The sequence below is a fragment of the Glycine max genome, chromosome 9 (assembly GCF_000004515.6).
Source record: "Glycine max cultivar Williams 82 chromosome 9, Glycine_max_v4.0, whole genome shotgun sequence".
NCBI lineage: Eukaryota > Viridiplantae > Streptophyta > Magnoliopsida > Fabales > Fabaceae > Glycine > Glycine max.
Window position 1 is genome coordinate 47,685,036 of NC_038245.2, and position 26,251 is coordinate 47,711,286.

Below are 26,251 nucleotides of genomic sequence, written 5' to 3' on the forward strand. Positions count from 1 at the left end.
TCAGATTTCACAATATATAACAACAAACTACTTTTCTTTGATACACGATGGAGACGTTTTTCTGTCAAGCATATTTTTGTTTAAAAAAATTTCATTAAAAAGGTTTGGGGATGAACTCAGCAAAGCAAGAGGTGAAGATAACAATCCCCTCAAATTGGGTTGTGAAATGGGCCTTACGATTTGATGGGCCTTGTGGGCCCGTCCATGACCAGGGAAGTGACGTGTCATTGTTGGCGTGAAAATGCAAGCAAAAGCAAACGTTTCTGTCAGGAGTGTGGCTCGTGTTGTTCTAATTATTAATTAATTTTTATTTATTAATAATTACTAATGAAAAAACATGAGCAAGAAAAATGAAAAACCATGAACCAAATACATTGTACAAGGACTGCTGTTACGTTTCTCAAAGTACTATAGAGAGTAGAGACAGATACTGACAACAGCAAGAGCTTTCAACTTTTATGTATTATTGTTCCACTCACTTGTCTCTGCTTTCATCTTTTGTAAGCTCCTGCTTCTGCTTTTTTTTTTTTTTCTTTCAGTTCTTCATTTTTATCCTTTGCTTTTCTTTTTTGGTTCACTGCTTGCCAAAGTTTGATTCTTTTTGCTAACTGCATGGCTTAAAATTTCACTAATTCATTTGGGTGCTGAGGAGAATGGTTGAACAGTGAATGGAAACTGGTGATTCTTCAGTGTGAATGGACCCATTCTCTTCTTAGGTTAGCTTAAAGGAATATTTTTCTTTTTGTGTGGGGTTTAAAGAAACAAAAATGGTGGGGTTTGTGTCTGAAGTATGTTAAGCTTCAGGTTATGAGCAAAGTTTCTCTCTTTTTGTTTTGCTGTGCTTTTGTTAGTTTTCTTTCCCTTTTTGCTTACAAACTCTTGCTGTGTTAAATTGAGCATTTTCATGCTTGTTCTTTGAAAACCATGGAGTGTGAATGATGTTGACTTGGTGGAGGTCTGGTTAGTAAAGTGTTTTTGTATGGCTTCATGTGGTAAATAAGTGTTCAAGGTCAATGGGAATTGGGAAGTATGGTCATTGAAGAAAAATATTCTTGTTTTGAAGATGCAACTTTATAAGTTTCTCCTCTTAGGGATTGCCTCATTGTGGAATTTTATGTTAGAGAACCTCATAAAGGGCCTTATTGGTCCAGTTGATGCTATTGTTGGCTAAGGTTCTTTCTGATTTTGTGGCTGTCCTTGGAGAAAGAAGTCCAAGAGAATCATGGACTCTTGTGGTTTATGAATATTGTGCCTTATTCAGAGGTGTCTTGAACTTCTCTGTAAAAGAAAGATAAACATTTTTGCTTTAGCTTCTTGGATGTACCACATTGTCTTTGCAGCAATGAGGTGCCATGCTTAGCTGGTCATTCTCTTTGTATAAATTATAAGAAGTATGAGTTTTCTTTTTGCTTTTGCATATAATAAAAATGAAAAATTCATGACACAAACCATTTTAAGATTTCCGACCATCACAATATGCTCCTGTAAGGTTCTAGTGGAGCTTAAATTATTGATATTTCAAATGCTTGTGTTGCAGTAAAACTTGTTACCCTTCTTGCATTCATTCATATTAGATGATACCAATTACAACACCTTAAGAACTTTTTAACTAACTTGCAGGTTAAATCAGGAAGGCGCTACAAAAAAAGGACTTAAACTGGTTTTGTAGACTGAAGATATATGCTATCAGAATCCAAAATCTTTGAGAGATGTGTCCTGTGATTTGTGAGATACATTCTATCTGTCATTTTTTCTCTCTATATTCTTAATATTCTCTACCGATCAGTTCTGAACACTCAACTTCCATATGGAGTGGACTTCAATCTTTTGTGACCCATGTTTAATTTTGTCTTTAGTGCTCGAAGCCTAGCATCCAGTAGTTCAGGAGTTCTTATCTAAAGAAGTATAAATGTTTGGCAACAAAGTGTTTCTAACTTACAAAAGAAAGCGGCAATCTCTAAATAGTAGTTTTATCCATGGGAATTGTAGCAAAAATTCGGTATATGAAGATGCCCACAATGACAAGCAAACCGCAGAGAAATCATCAGAAAAACATGAAGAAAAACCAATGGTGAGAAGCTCAATCCATTATACCTTCTTATTTCTTCTCCAAAAAAGTGCATAAGTTGATTTTATAGAAACTTTTTCAGTTAACTTCTCCAAAAAAGTGCACAAGTTGATTATAGCTTATGGGAGAAGCTCAATCCATTATACCTTCTTATTTTCTTCTCCTGTAAGTGTTTGTGAAGAAGTTTATCAAAACAAAGCCTAGGGGTTTATTTGCTTCACATAATGTTTTTTAATAATGTGAAAACCTCCTAGGATACATCAGGCTCTTATAAGATGAACCCAAGTGACAAAATATAATTTGTTTCCCTGGTGATGTGATGCATTGCGATAACTGCCATCAAGCATATAATTGGTCAATTCCTGAGCAAGTCAATTATTTCTGTGGGTAAAAAAAAGAGTATCTATTGGAATAACACTTAACTGCCTGCTATTTGGAGAGCTTTTGTATTGCTGCTGACAGGCTTACTCATATGTATATTTTGTAGGATACTACTAGTGATGGGAAAAGGCCATGTTTCAAACAGCCAATTTGTTCATCATTGCTTCCACTTCAAAATATTTGTGACCCTAAGACAGGAGAGCTTGTAAATTATGATGCAACACAAATTAGGGCTACTACACATGAATCATCTTCAGCAACAAATCCAAGTGAGGATAACATCAAGAGGGATGTTAGTGAATTACCCTTAGTAGAAAATGCTTCACAGAATGATTGTGATACCCAGAGAAATTCCTATGCCGATGAAAGCTCTGGTAATGGATGTGACAACTGTTCTAATAATATTAATTCCCTTCCAGTTGAATTGGATGCTGGCGATGATTTAAATTTAGTCAAATCAGAAACATTGATCATAAGGGAATTCAGTTCTGCATGTGTCAATAAATCTCCTGTTTCAAATAATTCAGTGGATGAACCTACTGATTCACACTCCAATGTTAATTTCAAAAACCCATCTGGAGACATGGTTTTGCAGACCAACTTGACCAGTCCAATAATAACCTTCAATCGATGTTACAAAAGAAAAAAGGGTTTGGAGCAGAGCAACTTATCGCACAAGAAGGAAAGCATTTCGGCATTAACCAAATGGAGTATGCTTGCAAATGGCAATCCAGGTTTGAGCAATGAGTCATCTAGTGAGGAAAGTCCAGTAGATAATGTACCAGACCTTAATCAATCAGTGGGACTTTCAGAAAGAGGGCAGGCATTGAGTGAAACTCAAGATGAAACATCTTGTAGAAGCTGCTCTATGGTTTTCCAAACAGACCTTAATCAATCTGCTGAGCTTTCAGAAAGAGGGGAGCTTTGTCAAACTGAAGAAAAAGTAAGGCTTCCTGGTAATCTTGATCTTAAAATCTACTCAGTTTCTCAGAGAGATTTTGAGTTTGTGACTTGTTTTGATGCTGACCATCATCGATTACAGACCTCATGTGAATAACAGTAACTCTTAATTTTATGACAGGTGAAAATTACTGATTCTCCATGCCCCCCTGGAGTTGTTTCTGAAACGTGGTATATTTTCATAAAACTCAACTCTGCAATATTTTTTTTTAATATTATAAATCCAATAGAAAATCATTAGCTGCTGTGGGGGTAATATTGCATGTCAATGTTTTCATTCTAACAGTATGACAGACATGAGAGAGCAACCTTGTCATGGGGAAGACTCTGTAAAAAATGCCTCTCATACAGACAAAACAGGAGAACCGAGCCACAATTGTTTGATTCACAATGAAGACCAACATATTCTTAAGGATTGCCAGGGAGTCTCTATCATAGTTGATTCTAGAGGTCCCTATCCTGTTGCCACAACCACTGATCAAGAACTAGAAAAGTCCCTGCTCTTGCCATGTGAGGCCATTGAAAATGTTTCGTGCAATGACATAATGAAAAAAATTGGAGAACATCAACCTCAGTTTGACCTTCCTGTTAACTCTGCAGGTATGATTTATCACTTAGCCTTAAACATTGAAACGATGAATCTGAATATTTTATTCTGTAAAAGTTGTTATTGATGTTATTTATTCCTCTCAAAAGCTTCAACATGCATTTTTTCATTTTATTCAAAGACTTCATGTGGCATTTTCATGTGGTACAGAAGAGAACACTGTTGACTTGAACTTGGGTGCTGAGAAGTATCCGCTTCATTTGAGGATGAGAACTCTTGGTGCCAAATTGGAGTCAACAAGCAGTAGTTCTGCCATTGCTGAAGATCAAGTTTCTGAACTAGACTTTTTAAACTCTAGAAATACACAGGTACAAATGGATGCCTTTACAGTTTACATTTCCATGACTTCAAAGATAATTTTATATTTTAGAAAGAGAAAATTACAATGTCAAAATCCTGGCAAACATATTCCCATTTAGGAAGAATAAACCAAAATTTGAAATAATGGTTAAGCCGTTGTTAACCAATAATGACAGAATAAGACATTGCTTCTTTTCCCTAATTGGAAAATAGGGGCCTGTTTACTTCTGCTTTCATTTCTTGTTTTCATTTTCTATTTTCACTTTTTATTACAAAATTGTCATCTTGTTTTCAATCTGTTTCCTGTTTTCAAATATTTGTATTAGAAACAAAAAAAAAAGTTGTTTTTAACTATTTCTTGTACAAATCTTTGAAAACAGGAAACAAATTATAAACAAGGTGACATTTTTATAATTAAAAGTAAAAGCAGAAATTTTTTCTCAAAGTAAACAGGCCCTAAATGTTTTAATTTATCCTAATTGGAAATATGTGTGCCAAGACTTCCTTAATGGGATTGTTTTTTAAAAATGGTTTGTGCACTGCTAGCTAGTCTTACTTCCCAAGTGCAACATTTCTCATTCTTTTTATGCTTGTTGCATGGGGCTGTTTGTGAATATCAACTACAAAGTTCGTGCTATATCTTCCCTTTCAAGATGATAGTTTTGCCCATTATTGATATCTGCTTCTCCTTGCTTTCTTGTATATTCAGCTGATATCAGAAGGAAAGGCTATAGATGGTGTTTGCTCAAGTAGTACTCAACCTCAGTTAATGATGTCTGAAGAAAGAATGAATGTTCAGCATACAAAAACTGATCAACCAAAACTCATGCCAGTGATTTCTCTTTCTTTGGGTTTGTCTTTACCTATGGAGCACAAAACTGGATGCAGTGATTCAGTTAATAGTTTGTCGGTATTGTCTTTGTCAAATTCAACCACTGAAGCCAGAGATATTGTCCAAGATGGATTCTGTTGGTCTTCATCAGTAAACCGGAGATCATTGCTTCCCAGGCACCAGGTAGTGCTTGACAACATTGTACACAGAACAAGAGCTTTAAATGAAAGAGGAAATTTTCAAGAATATTTGAAGCCACACCCTATCATGTGGTCTGAAGAGGAGTTGGATTTTCTCTGGATTGGTGTGAGGAGACATGGTAGGGGCAATTGGGATGCCATGCTAAGGGATCCGAGATTGTGGTTTTCACCATTAAGGGTACCAGGGGACCTTGCCGAGAGGTGGGAGGATGAACAATTAAAACTTTTGAATGATATCAGCGTTCCACAGTTCATGTATCCAGCAGCGGCGTCATTGCAAGGAAACTTCTGCTACTTGGATCCTAAATCAAGTTTCTGGGAGAGTAACCCCTTGAAGAAATCTCTTCCCAGATATAATTTTCAAAGTAACACCACTGCACACAGTCATAGGCCAACTATTCATTCCAGAAAGGCCTCTTACAACAATATAGACAAGTATGAATTAGGATTTTTCAATTCTCCAGGAAGCTTGGGCATTTCTAGGGAAAACTCTTACTCGAACGATTATTCCTTTAATTGTTCGGCTGTGACAAATAGTTTGCCTCACTGGCTCAGAGAAGCAGTTAACACTCCTCCTATTCAACCAAATATGTCTGCAGCGATTTCGTTGAGTTCTCATCCTGAGATACCAGGAACTTCAGATCGATGCTTTAGTGCTGGTAAGTCATGCTTTGTGCCTCAAAATTGGTTCAATGGTTTGACGCCAAATGAGATATACATGTCAAATGGGTCTCACTATTCAACCTATTCAAGAAGAAAATATGGGGTGGTGAAGATGAACAAGTCTCTGGAACAACGTGTCCACAAACCGGATAACTTGATCATCATTGATAGTGACACTTCTTCTGAAGAGACCATATCTGATGATCACCGTTCCAGCTTGTAGATCAGAATAATGGATTTGATGTTGATGTTGATAAAATGATAACCCTGGTTAATAACTGTTGTAAGCTGTAGAAAGGTTGTAGGTGAATGAATGATGCATGGTTTTGTAGATGAGCAATCTGTATAACGTAGAAGATTATGTGACCTGCTGCTAAATGAACATTTATTTTATATTTAACTTAATTTTTGGGATATTAAATGCTTGGCATTTATTTGAGGAAACGAAAAAAAATGAAATGCAATAGTTTGTTGTCATGTATAGGTTGAGAGGAAAAAACAGGTTGATCTTCTTCTCTTATTCTACATCAATCTATGAGTTGCATTTTCATAAAAAGTGAAATGCAATAGTTTGTTGTCATGTATAGGTTGCGAGGAAAAAACAGGTTGATCATCTTCTCTTATTCTACATCAGTCTTTGAGTTGCATTTTCATATACCTATAATTGCTCTATTTGAGTTGCATTTTTTTCATTTCTAGTTTCATATGCACTTCTGTCTCTCTCATTACTCTTATTCCTCCTTTGATAATACTCTTATTCCTCCTTCGATAATACTTGTATGTATCAGTATCCACACAACAATATAGTATTATTCTCAAATAAAATCACGGGTATATATACCGTAAGCATATGTATATGATTGGTGCAATACAGAAATCTTACTTTAGATTTATTACGTTGCATCAATAAGAAAAGTAACCACCATCAATGCAAGAAAAGTTCTGTCCAATTATTTTGCAATGATATTATCCCCAATTTCGTAATAATTACGTATGTCAATATCATTGATATGTTCTACTGACCGAAAAATCCTATATATGCTGCATGATCTGATCAGCTTGTTCAAACTCCGAAATTTTCATTTTTAGTTGCATAAACAAACAATGATGAGCCTAATAAATGGATACGTATAAGTTGAGTTCCATTGGGGCACGACTCCTATTACAACGCCTTATCTGACAACATAAAAATAATTAATAGTAATTATCAAATTAAGATTAAAAATAACAGATGCCTCTATCATCATTGTCATCAACCGTCACCACCTCTATCACTGTCATGACTTTCGTGGTTGTCATTACTACCATTATGACTATCGTTGTAGCCATCACCATTGCCATCAATTACATCACCACCGTTGTCAACTGTTACTGCTGTCGCTACCATGACAATGATGATGGTGACAACAATGACAATGACAATCATGACAATAAAGGTGGTGTCTATTGGTGATGATTTAACTATAATTGAGATATCTTAAAACGTGATTTCTTTTATGAATCTTTTATAGATTTAATGGTTATATTATATTTTAATTTAAATTTTTAAATATTTTAATCTCAACCATTAATTGTTTTTACTTATGATTTATTTAGTGGTTACTATTAATTGTTTTCATGTTCTCACATAAGAAAATATTGTCACACGAGTCGTATCCCATACCGTATTATCAAGTATATTTTGTTTTTGTTTTAGATAAATTAACGAATTTTGTGTTTGCTCTTTGATAAATTAATAAATTTTATTTTAGTTTTGACTAATTACAAATAAAAAGAATATTTATCAGGGAGCAAATGAAAAAAATGTGTTAAAAATTGATTATTTATTATAAATAAAAAAAATATTTAAACCAATTATATTTTTAAGGATTTTAGTATTTGAACTTTTTTTTATACCATATTTGAACTTTTTTTTTCTTAGAAAAAATAGCTTACAAAATAGTACTTTGGGGAATGGGCTTACGAAATGATATTCCATACAAAGAGATCATGCAACAGTGTAAGACAATTAACATTTTGTTGCTACTGTATATGTTCATTCCTCATTGGAAGAGATCATGCATAATATTTGATGGAACATTTTTTTATCTGTCATAATATTGATAGAACTAGTTCATAATAAATAGGACAAAGTAGAAAAATTTAATTTAAGACACACCTCAGACTGTAGCCCAATAGCGGACTGATATATGAATTGAGTTAGAGATAATTAATAAACACAAAAACAAAAATATCCCACCCAAGTATTTGAGACCTAGACTTTGCTACTATTATAATCTTCAATCTAAATCTGCAGTGTTACTAACTCTTTCCTTCCTATTTATACAAGCCTCCCCCTATATTATAATTTACTGACGTCTGAACAGTTACAATTTGTCCTTCTGTCTTTTAAATAGTTGCAATCTCTGCCCCTTCCTATTAATTATTGTCTTCCACTGTCACAATTCTCAACTAATATTTTCTAACATTACAATCTCACATCATCACAACGGCAATCTTCCACAAGCATGAAGTTGAAAATGATTGGAGATTTTTCAAGTCAACAACAAACAACAAAGTTGACAAGTATGAATGAAGATTTTTCAATTGTCTACCAAGCTCGAGTATTTCAAAGTTTAAACTGATATTCTTGTGGAGAAATATCAATATTGTCATTTATCTAAGGGGATACACTTTTATACTTGTACTGAAAAGTAAAAATAAGGCACTAAAGCATATTTAATAAAAGAATCGGATATCAATCTGACTTCCTAAAAGCTTATTAAAAAAAATATGGCTTCCTAAAAGGATGTGGACTCTAGATGTAAGGACAGTGATATGCTTTCCTCTGTGCACTCTTGAACTATGTTACTAGTTGTGTGCTCATGATCATGGCTCATCTGTAATGAACTTTGTGCCTTTCTCAATGCTTCTAATTCTGCTGAAACCTCTTTCATTGTCGGTCTTTTCTTCCCATTAAGTCTCAAGCATCTCATTGCAAGATTTGCAACAGCAAGAATGTCATCTTTCCTTGCGTCCTTGAGCACCCTGGCATCAAAAATTTCAGAAACTTGGTTCTTCTTCATCAAAGAAATGAATTGAGCAACCAGATTTTGACCCTCATCTTCATATAAGAATGAAATAGGCTTTCTCCCAGTTATGAGCTCTACAAGCACAACCCCAAAACTATACACATCACTCTTATCTGAAAATTGACTAGACTGAAAATACTCAGGGTCTATGTACCCAAAAGTTCCTCCAACAGCTGTGGTTAAGTGAGTCTTATCTAGTGGAACTGATCTAGATGTTCCAAAATCAGACACTTTGGCACTGTAGTTACTGTCTAAAAGTATGTTGGTGGGTTTGATGTCTCTATGGAAAATGGGAATAGAAGCTGAAAAATGCATATATGTCACTGCTCCTGCAACCTCACATGCGATTCTAAGGCGACTAACCCATGAAAGGGAGGGTTCATTGTCTCTCCTATGTATGTGATGGGAAAGTGTTTCATTAGGAATGAATTCATAGACTAGTATTGGAGTTTCTGTCTCAAGACAACAACCTAATAGTTTTACAATGTTCCTGTGGTTGATCTGAGATAAAATGACTACTTCATTGACAAAAGTCTTTATCTGGTTCCTTTCAATCTCTTTTGACTTTTTAACTGCAACTATGGTTCCATCTGGTAACATTCCTTTGTACACTGTGCCATAGCCACCTTGACCAAGAAACCTGCTCCTATTGTAGTTATCTGTAGCTCTTTGCAGCTCCTCAGCTGTAAAAAGCTTTGCCATTTCTCCATTTCCATAAGAGAGCTTCTCCTGTAACAAGTAGCCACCATTTTGCCTGAATAACTTTTCTTTAAGGATACTTTCTCTCTTTTTCTGTATGTATTGATATGATTTGTACCCCAAAAGAAACAAGCACAGAAAGCCTGCACCAATTCCAACTCCTGCAAATTAAAAAAAAAAAAAAAATCAGGTGGAAGCATAGGCTTGCAACAAACATCCTTGTATTTTAGAGAAATTAGTAAATAACAAGTTGCAAGTTCAAGGTAATCCATCTATTTAGTGAAAATTAAGTCTTGCCATGATATCCTTGCTGATCATTTTGGGTCTGCTTGATTTCTTCATCACTATTTGAATTTAAAAACTGTTTTCTAAAACATTTTCACACTACTTAGCTTTCAACTTCTCATACAGAAATATATTAAATTTTAAAAGTCATTTAAAAAACAATTATTTTAAAAACTAAAAAACAGAAACAGTTGAAAAACATTTTCTCATTCTCTTCTGTTTTCTTCAAGTACTATGTTCAAGTGCTCATAGAAAAACTTTTAGAAAACAGAAATGTGCTCAGAGAACAAACACATTCAAATATGCTCAGGAACACAAATTTAAAAAAACAGAAAGCTATTTTTGAAAACTGGAAACAAACAACACCTTATTCTACTTTATTGTCTTCACTCTGCTATGGTGATACACAAAAACAACCAAACCATATCTCATTAGGGGTGTCATTTACAAACAAAAGCTATGCTATGTTAAAAATCAAAAACGAAAATTTCGATACAAGTATGTTTTGATTCTTCTTTAAGAGGGTTTAGACAAAAGTACCTAAACCAGCAACCAATTTGGCTGGGAATTTCTGACCGTCAGATTCACCACAGAAGGGCCCCTTGAGGATTCCATCTGGTGCTTGGTAACATCTACAATAGAATTTATCTGGGTTCTCTTTGCAGCTCTTCCCTATTAAAGGAACTAAAATAGGTGTCAAGGCAAAGAGGTCCATGCTCCTGTTTGAACTTTGTGGCTCTGCCAACTTATTGGCCTCTAGCACACTTTGTTCATCCACACCATAAGCCCTTCCTATGGACTTAATAGTGTCACCATAGTTCACCAAGTAAACCAGCAAAGAGGTGATCCCTCTTGCTGTCTGATTTTCAGTTGGACAAGCACATAACTTTGGAACTGTGAGCTCAGCACCAATTACAATGTTGACAGGAGCATAGTAATTCCGACCCATCATTGCCTGACATGTGGTGAGGCCTTGGAAGGTTTCTTTTACCAACTCATAGTAGGTGTCATTCTTGCTTGCAGTGTAGGGTGTGTTATGCTGGTAGATGTTTCCTGAACATGAACAGAACACAGGAACAATGATTGACTTATTGGAAGGAATCTTGTCATTTCTTGAAATCATGTTGATTGAGGCTATGGTTGATGCCTCAGAGCCAAGAAGGTAAGCAATTTTCTCGGGGCTATCATAGGGAGGTTTTGACCTGAAAAGTAAGAAGGAAGTGCATGACTTCTGAAGGCCATTGCAAAGGTAACCTTTTGGGACTGAAGGGTTATCAGAACAGTCATAGACAGTGCCATTGAGGTATGCTTGTTGGCACTTGAGTGAGTGAGGAAACATGCATAGGAGCAGAATTGTGCTGAGAATTTTGAGGTTGTGAAAAAGTTCCATGAACAAATCTTAAGAGAAGACAATGATGAATTACACTTCAATTGTTTTTTGACTTCTATATATGTTTAAGTCTTCAAGAGCTAGTTTGATACTTTGATTCTTATCACGCGGTATGGCTCATTTTATACTTTGTCTTGGTGTGCCGAATATTCAGAATAAGAAGGTCGGTTAACTCTTGACATGATTTTCAAGTATAGATGACAATGACTTTTATTGATATTGAAATGTCAAGGAATTCAACAAGAAATTTTTTTTGTTACTTGCTGTGTCGTGTACTCTTAGTGGTCCAATCATAAATGGCTACAAAGTGTTAGAAAATATGAAGAATAAATTTTGAGGAAAATAAAATTTTCCGTGATTAAAATAGATAATAAGAAAAATAAATTAAAAAAATAAGATAAGAAGAATAACACCAATAAATTTTTTAACATGAAAAGTTCTCTCAGAATGAAAGAAAAAAATTTCGGGATCAAGTTCAAAAAAATATCTTTATTATAAAGTAGGATTAAAATAATATTAATTTCACTCAATAAAATAGTTTACAGTATTTTTGAAAGTGGAAATATAACTTTGTTTTCTTGAAAAGAATTACAAAAAAATTCTTTCATTCTTGAAAGATCTCAATTTTTATAATTGAATTCTTGAAAATATTATTTTTATTTTTTTAAGATAAATGTGATATCATTACAAAACCTTAAAATCTTCATCTTTTATTCTCTATATGCATTTAATGTTATCATGATTTGTTGAATGTGGTGCTTTTATGGAGGGATTTCCAAAACAGTAATAATTTATTTTTTCAATTAGATGATACATATTTCATTATCTTGGGTCGTTAGGGACAAATTTACATCTAGCAAGGCAATTGAAAAGACAGTGGCCACAGGTCATAGTCCAAAAGGGCAACGTTTTTGTTGAAAGACATTCCCTATAATCTGACTAAGTTCAAAAGTTTGACTGCTTCGCCTTGTGGGATGATGAATTAAAAAGTGTTATTAGTTTCTAGCTTCAAATAATCAAATTCACTTATCTAATAATAAAGTTTATTTAATAATTCTTTGCAGTTAGATGAATGATTCTGGAATCACTTTAAATGTAAATGGATAAATTTCTCTATAGTTTATAATTAAATGTAATATGAAATTGCAGGCTTATAACAATAAAAAATGGTGCATCGAGTAAGAGAAGTATAACTTGTAGGCTTAATTATATACCAATAAAAAAACTTCAAAATTCCTTGTAATATTTTTCTCGTGCCTTTCTCTGTTTTACATGGTAGAATCTTCATTTTACTATTTTAAGAAAAAAATATATCATTTTCATACAATCCAGCATCGCTATTGATGCATTTTTTTTTTTATCAGCGGCAGCAACTTTGCCCATTGAAAACCATCATATATATAATTTTTTTTATCTATATATAAATTAGATTTAATGTCATAAAAGTAATATAAGAACACCATCACTATCAAATAAGATGTGAATCTTCAGTGTCAAATAAGACAGAAATTTGCATAATCAGATACATTCATAGTAGTAATTATTTTATGTCATTGCAACGAGGCAAATATTGGGCAAAGAATAAATTAATACACGATGCATGTTTTCACCGCCTCGTGATGAAATAATAATGGTTTAATTAGTTGATCAATTCGATGTTCACGTTCTGGTTCACGGGCAAATTAAGGTCTCAAATCAAGTTACGTCCAATCCCAAACTTATTGCCTTATTCTTCACAAGAAACCAAATGTCGTAAATTAAAAATTAAAATTAAATAAAGTCGTCGTAATAAAAAATAATAATGAAACCATTGAATTAATGACAAGTTTGGTCTGTTTGGAACGAGATTTCTGTATATTATTTTTTGATAAAATTTGTTCATATTGCTTCAAAAAAAATTATTCAATGTTAGCTAAAACTTCAGGGGTCTTATAGTCTTCAAGATAATTTAACAAAACCTCATGAGTGCTCAAGTCTTCAAGACAGTTATTCTAAAATAAATAGAAAGAGGGATTAGAGTCATTTGAACTTGCAAAAAAAAAATTATGACAATATTAGCTAAAAGAAGTCCTATCATTCATTTGTTTCCCGCTCCTATCAATCAAACTTGAGTATGATAGAATCATTTAAGGTTGATAATATATATATATATATATATATATATATATATATATATATATATATAAAAGCATTATATATGTTGATCACATTAGTGTTTCAAGTAAAGGATATATTAAAGGAGAGCAAAGTACTAATATGTCCGACCCATATGATTTTTAGGGTCTAAGGTGGGATTTTCACATTCTTAAGGATTAATGTGTCCATCATCGAATATTTTAAGAACAAATTGAGGATTTATGTTTTTTTTTTTTTGTGTGTACGCTGGCCATGTGTGTGATAATATACTCCTAAGAAAGTAATTCTATTATGAAAGCTATTCAAGTGTGAATTATTCTAATTCTAAATGGGGGGTATCTTATGGAATATCATTCCGTAAGCCAAAAGTGATATTATGTACGTTATTGTTTTCTAAGAAATAATAACTAAGTTGAAATATTAAAATCATTATATTTTGATATAAACTTTAAATCAAAATTTCTGCTTGCAAAACTTGCATTAAACATTCCCAACTAAAAAGGCTTTGCAGTGCAAGAGTGAGCTAACCCTGCATGCGAATCATTTCTAAGTGGCTCCTCCTGGTTTATAATTCAATTGAAGAAACGCAGTGTGTTGGAGAAGAGACCTGTTTTAGTCTGATGGTGCATTGTAGTCATCATTCATTATCAAACACTTAGTACAAATCCTTGTGAATCAAATTTCTACAAAACTATCCTATGCAACTAGATTGATATTTTTTTAGATAAAGGCAGTGAAAATGGAAGCTCATACAAAATTACTTAACCATCAAATTATTAATTATTTTGAGGGTGCCATGAAGGAGTCACAATTTTATGGCCAGAAGAAGGAAAACTCAAACTAGAACTCATACAATTCCACTTGGTGCCACTAAAATGGAACTTCTAACACTGTGTTCTCCACCATCTTCAATCCAAACTAGATCCTCAAATGAAATATTTTCCTTGTTGTACTTGCTATACTTTATCACAACATCGTAACTCAGCTTCTCATTTTTATATCTGAATGCTAATCTCTCAGGTGACACTATCACCACAGAGCCCTTAGGTTGTGTCACCTTGGCTCTATATGTGGCAGTACCACTTCCAACATTGGTCACTGTCCTCCTAAACTTGTGAACAATTGGCCTTGTTTTGTTGCTGTAGAAAGCTATAAATGAAGGGTAATTAAGATCAAACGATTGTTTTGCACAATTGTAAGATGTTGATCTAGTAATGGTTAGGATTTGCTTTTTGTGTGTACTTCAAAGCACAAAGGAGATTAACATAGTCCTGTGGGGTGGCATCATATATCAAACCTGGATCAAGTGCTGTGTTGGGGTCCATTTGACCGGCTCCAATGGCAAGAGGGGAAGCATATTGAGAAGGGTAACCATAGTCCCTAATTGGATTTTGTGTATTATCAAGAGGACTAGCTGTGGTTACTAGTGCAGACCTTATAGCAGCAGCACTCCATTGAGGGTGTGCAGCTTTCAAAAGAGCAGCAACACCAGAAGCATGAGGACAAGCCATGGATGTTCCAGACAGCAACTTGTAGCCACTGGAAAACATCACATTGGTGTCAATTGTAGCTGTCGGTTCTGTAGGAACATAAGCAGCAAGAACATTAGAGCCAGGTGCCATTATGCCAGGCTTCAAGACCACATGATAACTTGGTGAAGGACCTCTTGATGAGTTAAAGTTAACAGCTGGTGTCGGCTTTATTCCAACAAATGTTTGTTGAAATTTGATGGTGGCTGTTAGCTTCTTATTATGGCTTTTTGCATACTTGATCACAGGTGGTGTATCCTTTGCACTGATTACAATAGTTGGAGAGCTCACACTTCCTATTTCATTTAATAAAGGAGAATTATAGGTAAAAACTGCCCCTAACAAACTGGTTTTATTAACCAACCTCATTTGCTTAAACATCAAGTTAGGGTCTGGCTCTGAATCACATACAATGATCCCTTTTGTGGCCACTTTGGATAACAGCTTTACTGAATTACATGCTGGTATAATCCTATTGTAGATAAGTGGAAGATTTTCCACTAAGGCATTTGCTGGAAACAAGGTCCAACCAATAATGGTTTGGCCATTTCCAAGAATTAGAGTACCAAATGTGCGGTCTATGGTACTGGCAGCCGCGGTCAGAAGCCGGGGGATTCCATTGTGCAAGGTACCAAGATCAGGACCTTCATTACCTGCAGAAGATGAAACCACCACCCCTTTTTTCATTTCTGCAAAAGAAGCTATTGCTTTAGGGTCCTCGTAAAGTGGAACACCATCAAACACCATAGAGATGGAAATCACATCAACTCCATCAGCAATGGCTTGGTCCATTCCAGCCAAAACATCTTAGGCTACACGACCCTCGTAAAAAATGACCTTATACATGGCAAGCCTAGCTCTTGGTGCAATGACTCTAGCCACACCTTTAGCATAGCCAAAGAGGCTCCACTAACATAGTTGCCTGCAACTGTTGAAGACGTGTGAGTTCCATGACGTGAGGTGTCTCTAGCTGAGTTCATGCTGATTTTAACCTTGGAATTTGCTGCAATGACACCCTTGTTGAAATATCTAGCTCCAATCAGTTTTAAGTTGCACATGGAAGTGTTGAAGTCTTGTACTTTCTCACAGGCTAGGTCCCTTTCCATTTGTTTGGAATTTTCTTGGTCATTCCATGATCTTTGAAGCTTTCACTCACTGGCCACACACCAGTGTCAATAACACCCACAATCACATTCTCCCCGAAATTTGAGGCATGCCATAGGCCACTGGAAGAGTCAAGGGAGACAAATTCAGAAGTGTGAGTAGTGTCTAAGGTAACATTTCTGTCTGGATATGCTGCAACTAAACCATGAGTGTTCTTAATAGCCTTTAACTCTTCTGAAGATAGTACAGCACTAAAACCATAAATGCTCTTTTCTCTCTCCTCTGCGTTGCCCTCTGCAAGTCATTTCTCTCTCTTCTCTCATGTGTATATCGCAGAAGAAAAATGGAGATGTCAATGGAGCAAAAGAAAGCAAATGAACTGGTTGAAAGGAAAAAAAAGGTGGTTTCAGAGTCATGCCATTTATCATAGGTGATGATCCCTTTCTTTACATACGTCAAATATATAGACCCCTTTCAAAGCATTTTTCTGTTCATTCATATATTAAAAATCAGGGTCTTTTAATTTCTTTAGGCACAATGTTGTGAGTTACTGTTAGTGAAGTATGTATCAGAAATTCTAACCGGGTCATTTGTTTTGTTATGCTTTTTTCTGCTTTTAGCAAACGAGACCTTTGAAAAAGTTGCAAACGTGGGGCTTCATGTAAACATGATTTTGTACCTGCTGCAAGAGTATCATTTTGACCCAGCAACACCAGCTATTGTAATATTCCTGTGGAACAACACATGAGAGAAGAGAGAGAAATGAGTTGCAGAGGGCAACGCAGAGAGAGAAAAGAGCTTTTAATTTTTTTTAAACGTGCCTTCAATAAAAACACCATATGTGACTATCAACGTATTCAACGTAAAATATTGAGATTGAGACTAAAATAATGAAATTACAAACAAATAAGAGACTCAATCAATAAATTAAATTATAGAAAAATCAAATTCATGAACTCAAATAAGTAAGGAATTAAATTTGTAATTAAAATTTAGATTAAATCTTATATCTCGTGTAATCTTTAAAAACATTCAATAATTTCATTATTTAGAATTATTAGTAAGAAGATCTATTACAATATTTTGAACTATTCATCTACAATGCATCTTTAACGTAATTTTTTTTGTAAATTTTTTTAACAATTAAATATCTATTGACTCTTTAATTAATGTTCTTACAATACCGTTGGTTAGGGAACACCTAAGAATATATAAAAGCCAAATAGTGTCCTCGGAAATCCATAATTGCATTTATTTTCCAATGAGTAGAAACAACAAGCATCGCGATTATAGGAGACGTGTTGGTATTAATTAACGTCAAAGACTCAGAAAAGGAAAAGAATGATCTATTATTAGTCACTAACTTGTCGAATTGCGTTAATTTGTACGCGTATATCCTAACATATTTGTTTCTAGCTTCTACTCGATTTTGGAAGCTTCACACATTTTTTATAAATAGTAAATGAATTTTTTATATTATAAATTTGAATATTTATTTTTCAAAAAATATATTAATTAATTCACTTTTATATTATTTTTTTTCTTATTATATAATATTTTTTTTATCATTTTTAAATTTAGATAAAAAATATGATTTTTTTTCTTAACTAATATTCTAGCATGTGCAATTGACAAGATTAATAAATATTATTTTATATAATTAAAATTTAAGATTAATAAATAGTTTTAAAGATATGAATTAGACATAGTTCGAGTTTTAATTCCAAATTTTTATATACTCGGTAACATCTTCGAATAAACAAATCTATCTAGTTTGGGGGTGGGGGGAATATGGCCACCACTATTAATAAATTTTTGTTTTTGAATGATATTCTAGATTTGGATCTAATTATAATCCAACTAGAAAGTTTCTTATACATTGTACTCATATTCTTAATTTTTTTTTAAAAAATAGAGTGGGTTTGTTTACGTGAGAAAGTTAAAGAGAGTTGGATACTGAGGATTTATTAGGTCAAGATATCCGTTCAAAAGATGTTTATAAATTATTTATTAATAAAATCTTCACAGCAGTATATTTAGATTTAAACTCATGTCTTTATTAGATATGAACATGATGATTATTAATTGAACTAACATTTGTCGTTTAAGTTTGTTTCTTTTGATTCTCTTTCTACTTTTTTATTTTATTTAAAAACTGTTTTCAAGATAATTCTACACTACTTAGTAATCAATTTTTTTATTCAAAATCTATTAAATCTTTTTAAAAAAATCCTAAACAAGTGTATTAGAAAAATAGTTTAGGGAGATGTTTTTTCATATCTTTGTTCAACCTCTTCCTTAATTTTACATACTCAACCTTGTTTAGTTTAGTTGCCGTTCGAAAACTATAAATATTTTCTTAAAATAGAAACCAAACAACACACAATTAAACTCTTTTTTTAATACTTTTAGGGAGAGAGCTAGATAGTTAAATAAGTGCAGTTAGGATAGTTAAAAAGAAAGAGCATCAATAGCAATGAAGGTGTCAAGTTGAACAAATTCTCTTTTTCTTTAAAAAAAATATCTGTGAATAATAATTATTTTTTGAAAATTGATATGATTGAAACTATTTTTAAAATAGTAAAGTTATTTTGGAAAAAATTAGTTGGAAAGGTAGCAAGAAGTTGAAACCTGATAACTAACTTATTAAATTATAAATGTTTAATAAAATTAACTATTAAAGTAATTCTGAAAAGTATAAAATGACTGAAAAATAATAAAATCATGATTTAATTAGAAAGGATAAATAAAAAATTTGATACATATATTAAGGATAAAAATAAAAAAATATAAAAAATTAGAAATCAACATTTAAAAAAAATATTATTTCAAGTAACATTTAAAAATACTAGAAGCTATTAAAAAATAATAATTAAATGATTTTTTCAACTAGTAAAAAAAGTTAAAAACTAGTTGAAATATTTTGCTTAACATGATCTAAATTGATACTCAATTAACTTTTTTTGGAAAATAATTGATCATCAGTTAATTCTATTCTATTAATATAAAGATACTATTTTAAACATTTTGGAAGTATTTATTTACAATTAAACTTCATTAATTCTTGTACTTTATTTATTAAAGTCAGCTTGACTTCTAAATTTACATGCTGGCTTGTAATTCTCAATGACAAAAGAAAGCACTAAGAAAGGTTTTTCTAACATATCTATAAAAATTAACAATAAATATATATATAAAATTAGCACAACATAAAGCTTGGAGAAGCTGATGATCGATGCAACGAGGCAGTCTCAAGTCAAAACCAACGAACTGCATGCATCCGCATATATATACAACCCAAAATAGTGAAATAAATAGCAAATACAACACCAATCGAGTAATAATTAAGCATTTTCAAGTTAATTTGCACACCTTACCTAGAACAGCTAAGACAAACATCACAGGTTAATTTTAGATTCCGTTAGTGTACAACTTCAATTAGCTTCAAAATCTGTTCCAACCCAACACATTCATAGCTAATTCCCCCTAGGAAAAAAAACTCCAATTAAACCTTTCAATCACAACCCAGCTCCCTATACATCATCACCAAATATCTCTAATCACAACTTTTAATCATAACAATAACAATTTTTTTCCGTAACTCCACCTTCATTCCTCTCCCCATGTCGTCATCTCCCTCTCCCTCCGTCTCCATTTTGTCACCCACGACCCTCACCTCCACAAGCAATGATCTAGACTTATTCACCAAGTTGTTCCTTTTATTCATCTTTTTGTGTCTCTTTCTTCGCGTGTGTTACGTCTACATTTCCATGCGTTGTAACCAACAAGACAATGAAAATATATTGAGCCATCATGGTGATGATAATAACGATAATCAAAATCACCTCACGGGACTACCCATTAACGTAATAAATTCCTATCAGACTTTCACTTATAGTAGCAAGACCAATAATTTGGAAACAATTTACGACCATGACACCACGTGCTCAATATGCATAGAGGACTATGAGGATTCGGAGATGCTCAGGATGATGCCGCAATGTCGTCATTATTTTCACAAAGATTGTGTTGATGCGTGGTTGAAGGTCAAGACGTCATGTCCCATTTGTAGAAACTCACTCGTGGAAGTTCGTAACAATGATGACACTTCCTTAAATTACGTTTAATATAATATAATTCAATATGTGGGGAAGTAGTTTTGCAGAGGATTTTCTTGTTCTTGCGGTAATTCGATCTTCTAGTTTAATTTGATTTTAGGTGACATTTGGGAAACCGTGAGCTGTAGATGTTTAGAGTATTAAGGAGATTGATTAGTTGGAGAATTTGTGTTGTATACCTTTTGAAAAAAAATGGTGAAATGTAGATTTTTTAGGTATATGTGTGGAAAGAAAAGAGACATATAAACAGAAAAATAATATAGAAAAAGAGAGAAAGTGATAAATATGTTATATGTGATGGGTAATGAAGAGAAAGAGAAAGAAAAAATTGAATGAAAATAATATGAAAGAGAAAATAAATGTATGAAAATATGTATTTTTTTGTCAGGAATGAAAATTATTAGTTAATTACTCTATGCTTCAAGTTGTGTGTATTTAGAAATTCACTCAATCTTAATTAAGTTTGAATTGATTTTAATTTATATTGTTTAAATTTACCTATATTTACCCATTTAAACTAAGGTAAAAAAAACTTAAAAACTAATTAAAATATTATTTTTCACAATGGATTTTTTCTACAGAACACAATGGGTTTTTAAGCAGATGAAAATTAGGTATGTAATTTGTACCTTGTACAAGACTATTATATTTGGGTATTTTATGTTCAAATAAAAATATTAAATAAAATAAAGTCATTTTAATTTTTTATGTAGGGGAGATTTAAACATATATTTATTGTTTTACATGATTTAAGAACATCATTTGAGTTTAATTCAATTTGATGCATTGGATCTAACTCCCTTTGAAATATAATCAAGATTTGACGAAAGAAACTAAAAATATAAATGAGACATTTCTTTATTATGAGGATCATTTTCTCATACAATAGAGTAATCAAGACTGATAAAAGATTTGTTTAAAAACTAAAACTAAAAATTTAAAAATAATCAAAGACTAAAAATATAATTAATGTTTAGTAAGGATTAATTTTCCATAGAATTTTAAATTATATTGCCATCATGGATTCTTGTTCCCTCTTCCACTGTTCCATTAACGTGAACCATGGGTACAAATTTGAACCATAATTATGATTTCCGCGACAAAATGGAAACTGGTTTGATGAGTAATGATTGATGTTTATATTTCACTGAAATCCTGTGCCTTTTTTTATTAAAAAGTTTTAGATGAATGAGATACGTTACCAATCCAAATATTCCACTAACTTCAAATAAAGTACTAGTAGATTGTTAGATATCAGCTACCAATGAACATCTAGTTAATTTTCGGAAGTTTGAAATTATTTATTTTTAATTCTTGAGTTAGTTTTTGTATATTATTTTCATCACATTATTAGTTAATTTAGGATTTTTGACCTACTGTTCATGACATATTGGAATTTTCCAAGGAAAAATATATATTTGAATTTAAATTTAAGTCAATATCAAAAACTAACTCATCATGAAGCCAATATTCATTCACTACAAAATAGACTTATTTCACGAGGACATAGATTTGATTCAAACTACGAAATAAAAATCTTGTAAGTGACTAGTCTTTAAGTATCTATTTAAGTACGTTCCTTGGATTTTAAAGTTTAATTTAAGAGCATCTTTAACAATATCTCATTTTGAGATCTTAAGACCATTTTTTTTTTTTGAGTTACACAATGCCACATGTGCTATAAGATCTTGCCTCTTTTTTCTTTAATGGTAAATCTCAATTTGAGATCTGAAAACCAATTTTTTTGAATCAGAAGATGGATGCCACTTTAATCTCTTTCTCCTCTCCCCCTTGATGTTTCCTCTTGTCTTCTCCCTTCACATTTCCTTCTCCGCCAAACCTTCCATGAGCCCAAAACCTCCTTGTCTGTCTCATCCTCCACTCTCTCCTCTACCCCAACCTTTCCTTCATAGCTTCCATCCTCCTTTAGATCTGCTCAACGTCGTTGCGCATCATCTAAACACCGGCAAGGGCCATCATGCCTACCTCGGCTCCACCACGGGCTACACCTCTTCATGTTATGTTTCTTCTTCCCCCTTCCCGTTGCTTCCCTCCAGAACTTGTTATAAGGAGAGACAAAGTAAACAAAATTATAAATCTGCATATCTTTAAGTATCTTCTAGAAGACCTCATTCTTCATCCCAGAGATCTTAACTCCTCCTCTGGTGAAAGATATCCTGAAGAAGACCAGATTCTGAGTTTAACATCATTGTTCAAGATTTGTTGTTAAATTAAGATGCTTTAATGAACTTTTAGAATTTATTTCACCTACACTTTTAGATGCCAAAAAAAAAATTAACTAATAAAATAAAAATTCTATCTCATTTATACACATTCTGTTTATACCACTAATCAAATTAGAATCTCTAAATTAAATGAAAGAAAATTACGGAATACCTAAACTGAAATCAACTATAAATATAATTTTTTACTTTCTCATTTTACACGTTGCTTTGGTTTAGAAGATTCAAATCCTTTTTCATGTCTTACACTTGGTCCATGATCACGTGTGCACATAGTAGAAATTTGTAAGGGAAATTCGTAAAAAACAAAACAAAATAAAAAATAGTAATTGATAGTTTCATTTTGCAAAAGCCAAACAATGTTTGCAATGCTTCCAGGGACAAAACTCACAAAAATCAACTGCGTCGAATATAGGGTTGTGTAATGAATTGAAGACAGAGATAGATGAATAAATCTAAGATGTTTTGGTGAAAATAAATATTTAATGAAACAAATATCAATGAACTAGCTTATATATTGTATTTGTTTAAATGGAATTAATATTGTAATTTTCTAAGCCTAACTCGAATTCATGATGCTGAGGTTTGATTAGGTCATTTCATTCTCAACAATACATGTTGGTGAACCAATTTGTTCCAACACTCGCTTTCTTCCCACCCCACGACACCAAAAACACAACACCAAACTTTTTCTCAGTTGTGGCACGCACGAACAAAAGCTAGCAGTGAACCCCCCAAACACTTTTCTTACGGCAACATTACAACCTCACACACCACCACCATCACGCAATCACCCTCCAAACCATTATCCCATGATTTAATTTAAATAAAAAAGAATACAAAACCGGAAAGAAGACAAAAAAAATAAAACAGACACCAAAACCTTGTTTCCCTCCACTGCCAAGTACCAACCTCCAAAACCAAAGTGGAGAAAGGCAAAGTCGTAACAAAAGAAAGTGCTAAGTTCCAACTCTAGCACAAACTTTCTCCCATTCTAGCACACTATAATCGCATGTCTGAATTTATGTTTAGATGCCTTAACCTCGTAGATGAAAAAGCAAAGAAGTTATCTCCCAAATTAAATCATGATTTAGAGCTTTATTGACCAAACACTTCTAAACTTCCTCTTAATTTTTGTTTAACACACCACACCAAGAAGGTATTCCCATTAATAGATGGAGAATAGTTTCTTTTGAAATAGTTTTTTTAATCAAATATTTATTATATACACACACAAAAATTAAGAATCTATTTATTTGATGTCTAAAACCAATTTTTATTATGAGATATATTTCACGCACCCGTATGGCCAAGAACCTCTAGCCATACCTTAAGGAATCTTAGCCTAACATAAAATCAAAACATGTTAGTCTCTCAAGGACTCTACAAATCTAACCAAGGACAGAGAAGAATCTAATCTATCTTTATCCATTTGCTATTAAAACATTATTATAGATAATCTTGGATTAGAGTCGTATTTAGATAAAGGTAAGGTCCTAGACAATTTGTGTCATTAGAATGTGTATATAAAGAGCTAGATTCTTAAGATAACACACATTGTCCATTCTTATTTATTACTCTGATTTTATGTGTTTGGAAAGAGTGTTAACGTGAATGTCATAGTGTCTTTATAGGTACTCGATCTTATTGCAGGACATGATGGGGGATTGACTTGAAAGATTCAAATACGCAAAGGACAAAATCGCCTTAATACCTTGTGCAGGTACATTTAATTAATACAAAGTTCATGACTTAAACTATTTTAGAAATACCTCATAATTATGCTTAGAATAAATAGTACTAAGTGTAATAGGTCTTCCATTGACATCTAATTACAAATATTGTGTATGATAAATTTGTTAAGTATTAAAATAAGGGTTTTGCTAACCAATTGATTAAGAAATTAAAAGATGAAAGGTTTTATTGGAAATTATATGGGAGTGCAATTAAAAATTATAAGGGATTACATTTGCCTTAAAATAATTATGGCTTAAATATGTTTTTGATTCTTGATATAACCTAAATCTTGCGTTTAATTCCTGATAAATTTTTTCTTCACATTTGTCCCCTAATATTTGAAATTGTTTTAGATCTTTGTCATCAGTTAAGTGATAACGTGTCCATTAAATATTTAATAATGTGATCTGTGGCGGCTCAAAAACTAACAGTATTTGTTTCTAAATTAAATATAAGTTTTCTGACAATTGACCACTTAAAGTAAAAATAAATAAATAAATCTACTAGCCATTCACTTACCTTCTTCTCCCTTCAACCTTCATTTTCTAAAATAGATCTCAATTTCTTTTATAAAAAGGAAACAAATCTCTATTGAGTCATTAAAATTTAACATCATACACCACCATTCCTTTTCTTTATTCACCAAAACACTAGGGACATCAACAATAAAACTAGCCGAAAACTCCAACAACCGCTACTACCTTCCTTTTCCTAACAACCTCAGCCATTGCTATCGCCCCTTCCTCCACCTCACCTGTGTTGGAACCTTAGACGATGACTTCTTCTCTGGAGATGACGAGGAGAAGGAAGATTCGATGAAGGAGAAAGTAGATTTGCAATTCTTTGTGAAGGGGATCGAGGTGGGCCGTCACAACGCAACGACATTGTTCTTCTTGGTGAGCATCCTCTCTGTCGCATATAGATGAGTGATCCTCGTTTTCCTTATGACGTACTCATGGGTGTTGGGCATCATTTTTGTTTTCGTTGTGAACGATATGTTAGGTAGGTTTAGCCCCGTCATCGTTTTGGTTTGGGAAGGTTCAATGTCAATTTTTGCTTCTTCATCCACAATTATTGTGTAGACTCGCAGTTCGACTCCATCCACCTCCTCTTTCTCTCGTACATCGTCGTCGTAGAACCACTATAGGAAGATAATAGAGAAAGAATAAAGGAGACGAATTCGTTGCATGGGGTTGCAAATCGTTATAGAAATTATTCCTTAAACATTTGATTGTTACTTAGCCCAGGAGGAAGAAAGAGAAGAGGGCGGAAGGGAGAGAGGCGAAAAAGAAGGGTGAAATAGAAGAGAGAAAGAAATTCATTTCAAATTTGATTTTGAAACAAATACTAATGATTTTTGAGCCACCATAAATCGTGTTATTAAATATTTAATAGACACATCATCACTTAACCGACGACATAGACCTAAAACAAAACTTTTCAAATATCAGATAATAGATAAAAAAGAAAAAAAATTAAAAATCAAATACAAAATTCGAGTATATATCACGGATCAAAAATATATTTAAGTCAATAATTATTATTCCAAATAAGTCTCACATCACTACAAACTTGCTTGACACTAACTAATTTATTAGGTAACCCCTGAGAACCAACTTTATTGGATAAACCAATCTTGTCCAACCATCATCTCACCCTATATACTTAAAGACTCATTTAGTGCATATTCCTCTAAAAACATGCAACCATCAATGACATGGGCAAGCACATGAACGTTGCAGGCTAGGAAACATCTAACGTAATCCATGATCTTAAATAATCCTCTTACTAGATAGGATTGAATAACAACGTTAAACCACCCAACATGTCACTCATTAACTCCGATAAATATTGTCATTATCACTTTAGTAGAATTTACTGGATATGTTTGATTCATAAACTCTTGTCGTTACTCTATCGAGCATTAA

The 26,251-nt window shown here is 33.0% G+C and overlaps 2 protein-coding genes and 1 pseudogene across 5 annotated transcripts; 1 reads left to right on the forward strand and 2 right to left on the reverse strand.

The window, feature by feature from the left end:
* Positions 1 to 345: 345 nt before the first annotated feature.
* Positions 346 to 6,492, forward strand: LOC100792279 (uncharacterized). Of its 4 annotated transcripts, none has more exons than XM_006587760.4 (8): positions 346 to 500; positions 1,621 to 1,725; positions 1,857 to 2,071; positions 2,556 to 3,392; positions 3,531 to 3,580; positions 3,696 to 4,009; positions 4,167 to 4,324; positions 5,026 to 6,492. In XM_006587760.4, the coding sequence occupies exons 3-8, from the start codon at positions 1,910 to 1,912 to the stop codon at positions 6,232 to 6,234; spliced, it is 2,730 nt and encodes a 909-aa protein (XP_006587823.1). In that variant the 5' UTR covers positions 346 to 500; positions 1,621 to 1,725; positions 1,857 to 1,909; the 3' UTR covers positions 6,235 to 6,492. The 4 variants fall into 4 exon arrangements, with proteins under 4 accessions (XP_006587823.1, XP_006587822.1, XP_006587824.1 ...); XM_006587759.4 differs by having other exon boundaries at positions 494 to 716; XM_006587761.4 differs by lacking the exon at positions 346 to 500 and adding an exon at positions 511 to 1,263.
* Positions 6,493 to 8,643: 2,151 nt separating this feature from the next.
* Positions 8,644 to 11,543, reverse strand: LOC100792803 (wall-associated receptor kinase-like 2). The gene is made up of 2 exons (XM_003534481.4): positions 10,607 to 11,543; positions 8,644 to 9,942 (listed from the first exon to the last, which is right to left on the reverse strand). Exons 1-2 carry the CDS (start codon positions 11,454 to 11,456, stop codon positions 8,792 to 8,794), a joined length of 2,001 nt encoding a protein of 666 aa, XP_003534529.1. The 5' UTR covers positions 11,457 to 11,543; the 3' UTR covers positions 8,644 to 8,791.
* A 2,896-nt stretch (positions 11,544 to 14,439) lies between these two features.
* Positions 14,440 to 25,051, reverse strand: LOC100816911 (subtilisin-like protease SBT3; annotated as a pseudogene).
* Positions 25,052 to 26,251: the final 1,200 nt, after the last annotated feature.

Coding starts and splice junctions, on each gene's coding strand:
- LOC100792279 (XM_006587760.4), top strand. CDS start 1,910: ATGTTTGGCAACAAAGTGTTTCTAACTTACAAAAGAAAGCGGCAATCT. Junction 3,581..3,695: donor GGAGTTGTTTCTGAAACGTG/GTATATTTTCAT, acceptor TCATTCTAACAG/TATGACAGACATGAGAGAGC. Junction 4,010..4,166: donor CCTTCCTGTTAACTCTGCAG/GTATGATTTATC, acceptor CATGTGGTACAG/AAGAGAACACTGTTGACTTG.
- LOC100792803 (XM_003534481.4), bottom strand. CDS start 11,456: ATGGAACTTTTTCACAACCTCAAAATTCTCAGCACAATTCTGCTCCTA. Junction 9,943..10,606: donor CAAATTGGTTGCTGGTTTAG/GTACTTTTGTCT, acceptor TTTAATTTGCAG/GAGTTGGAATTGGTGCAGGC.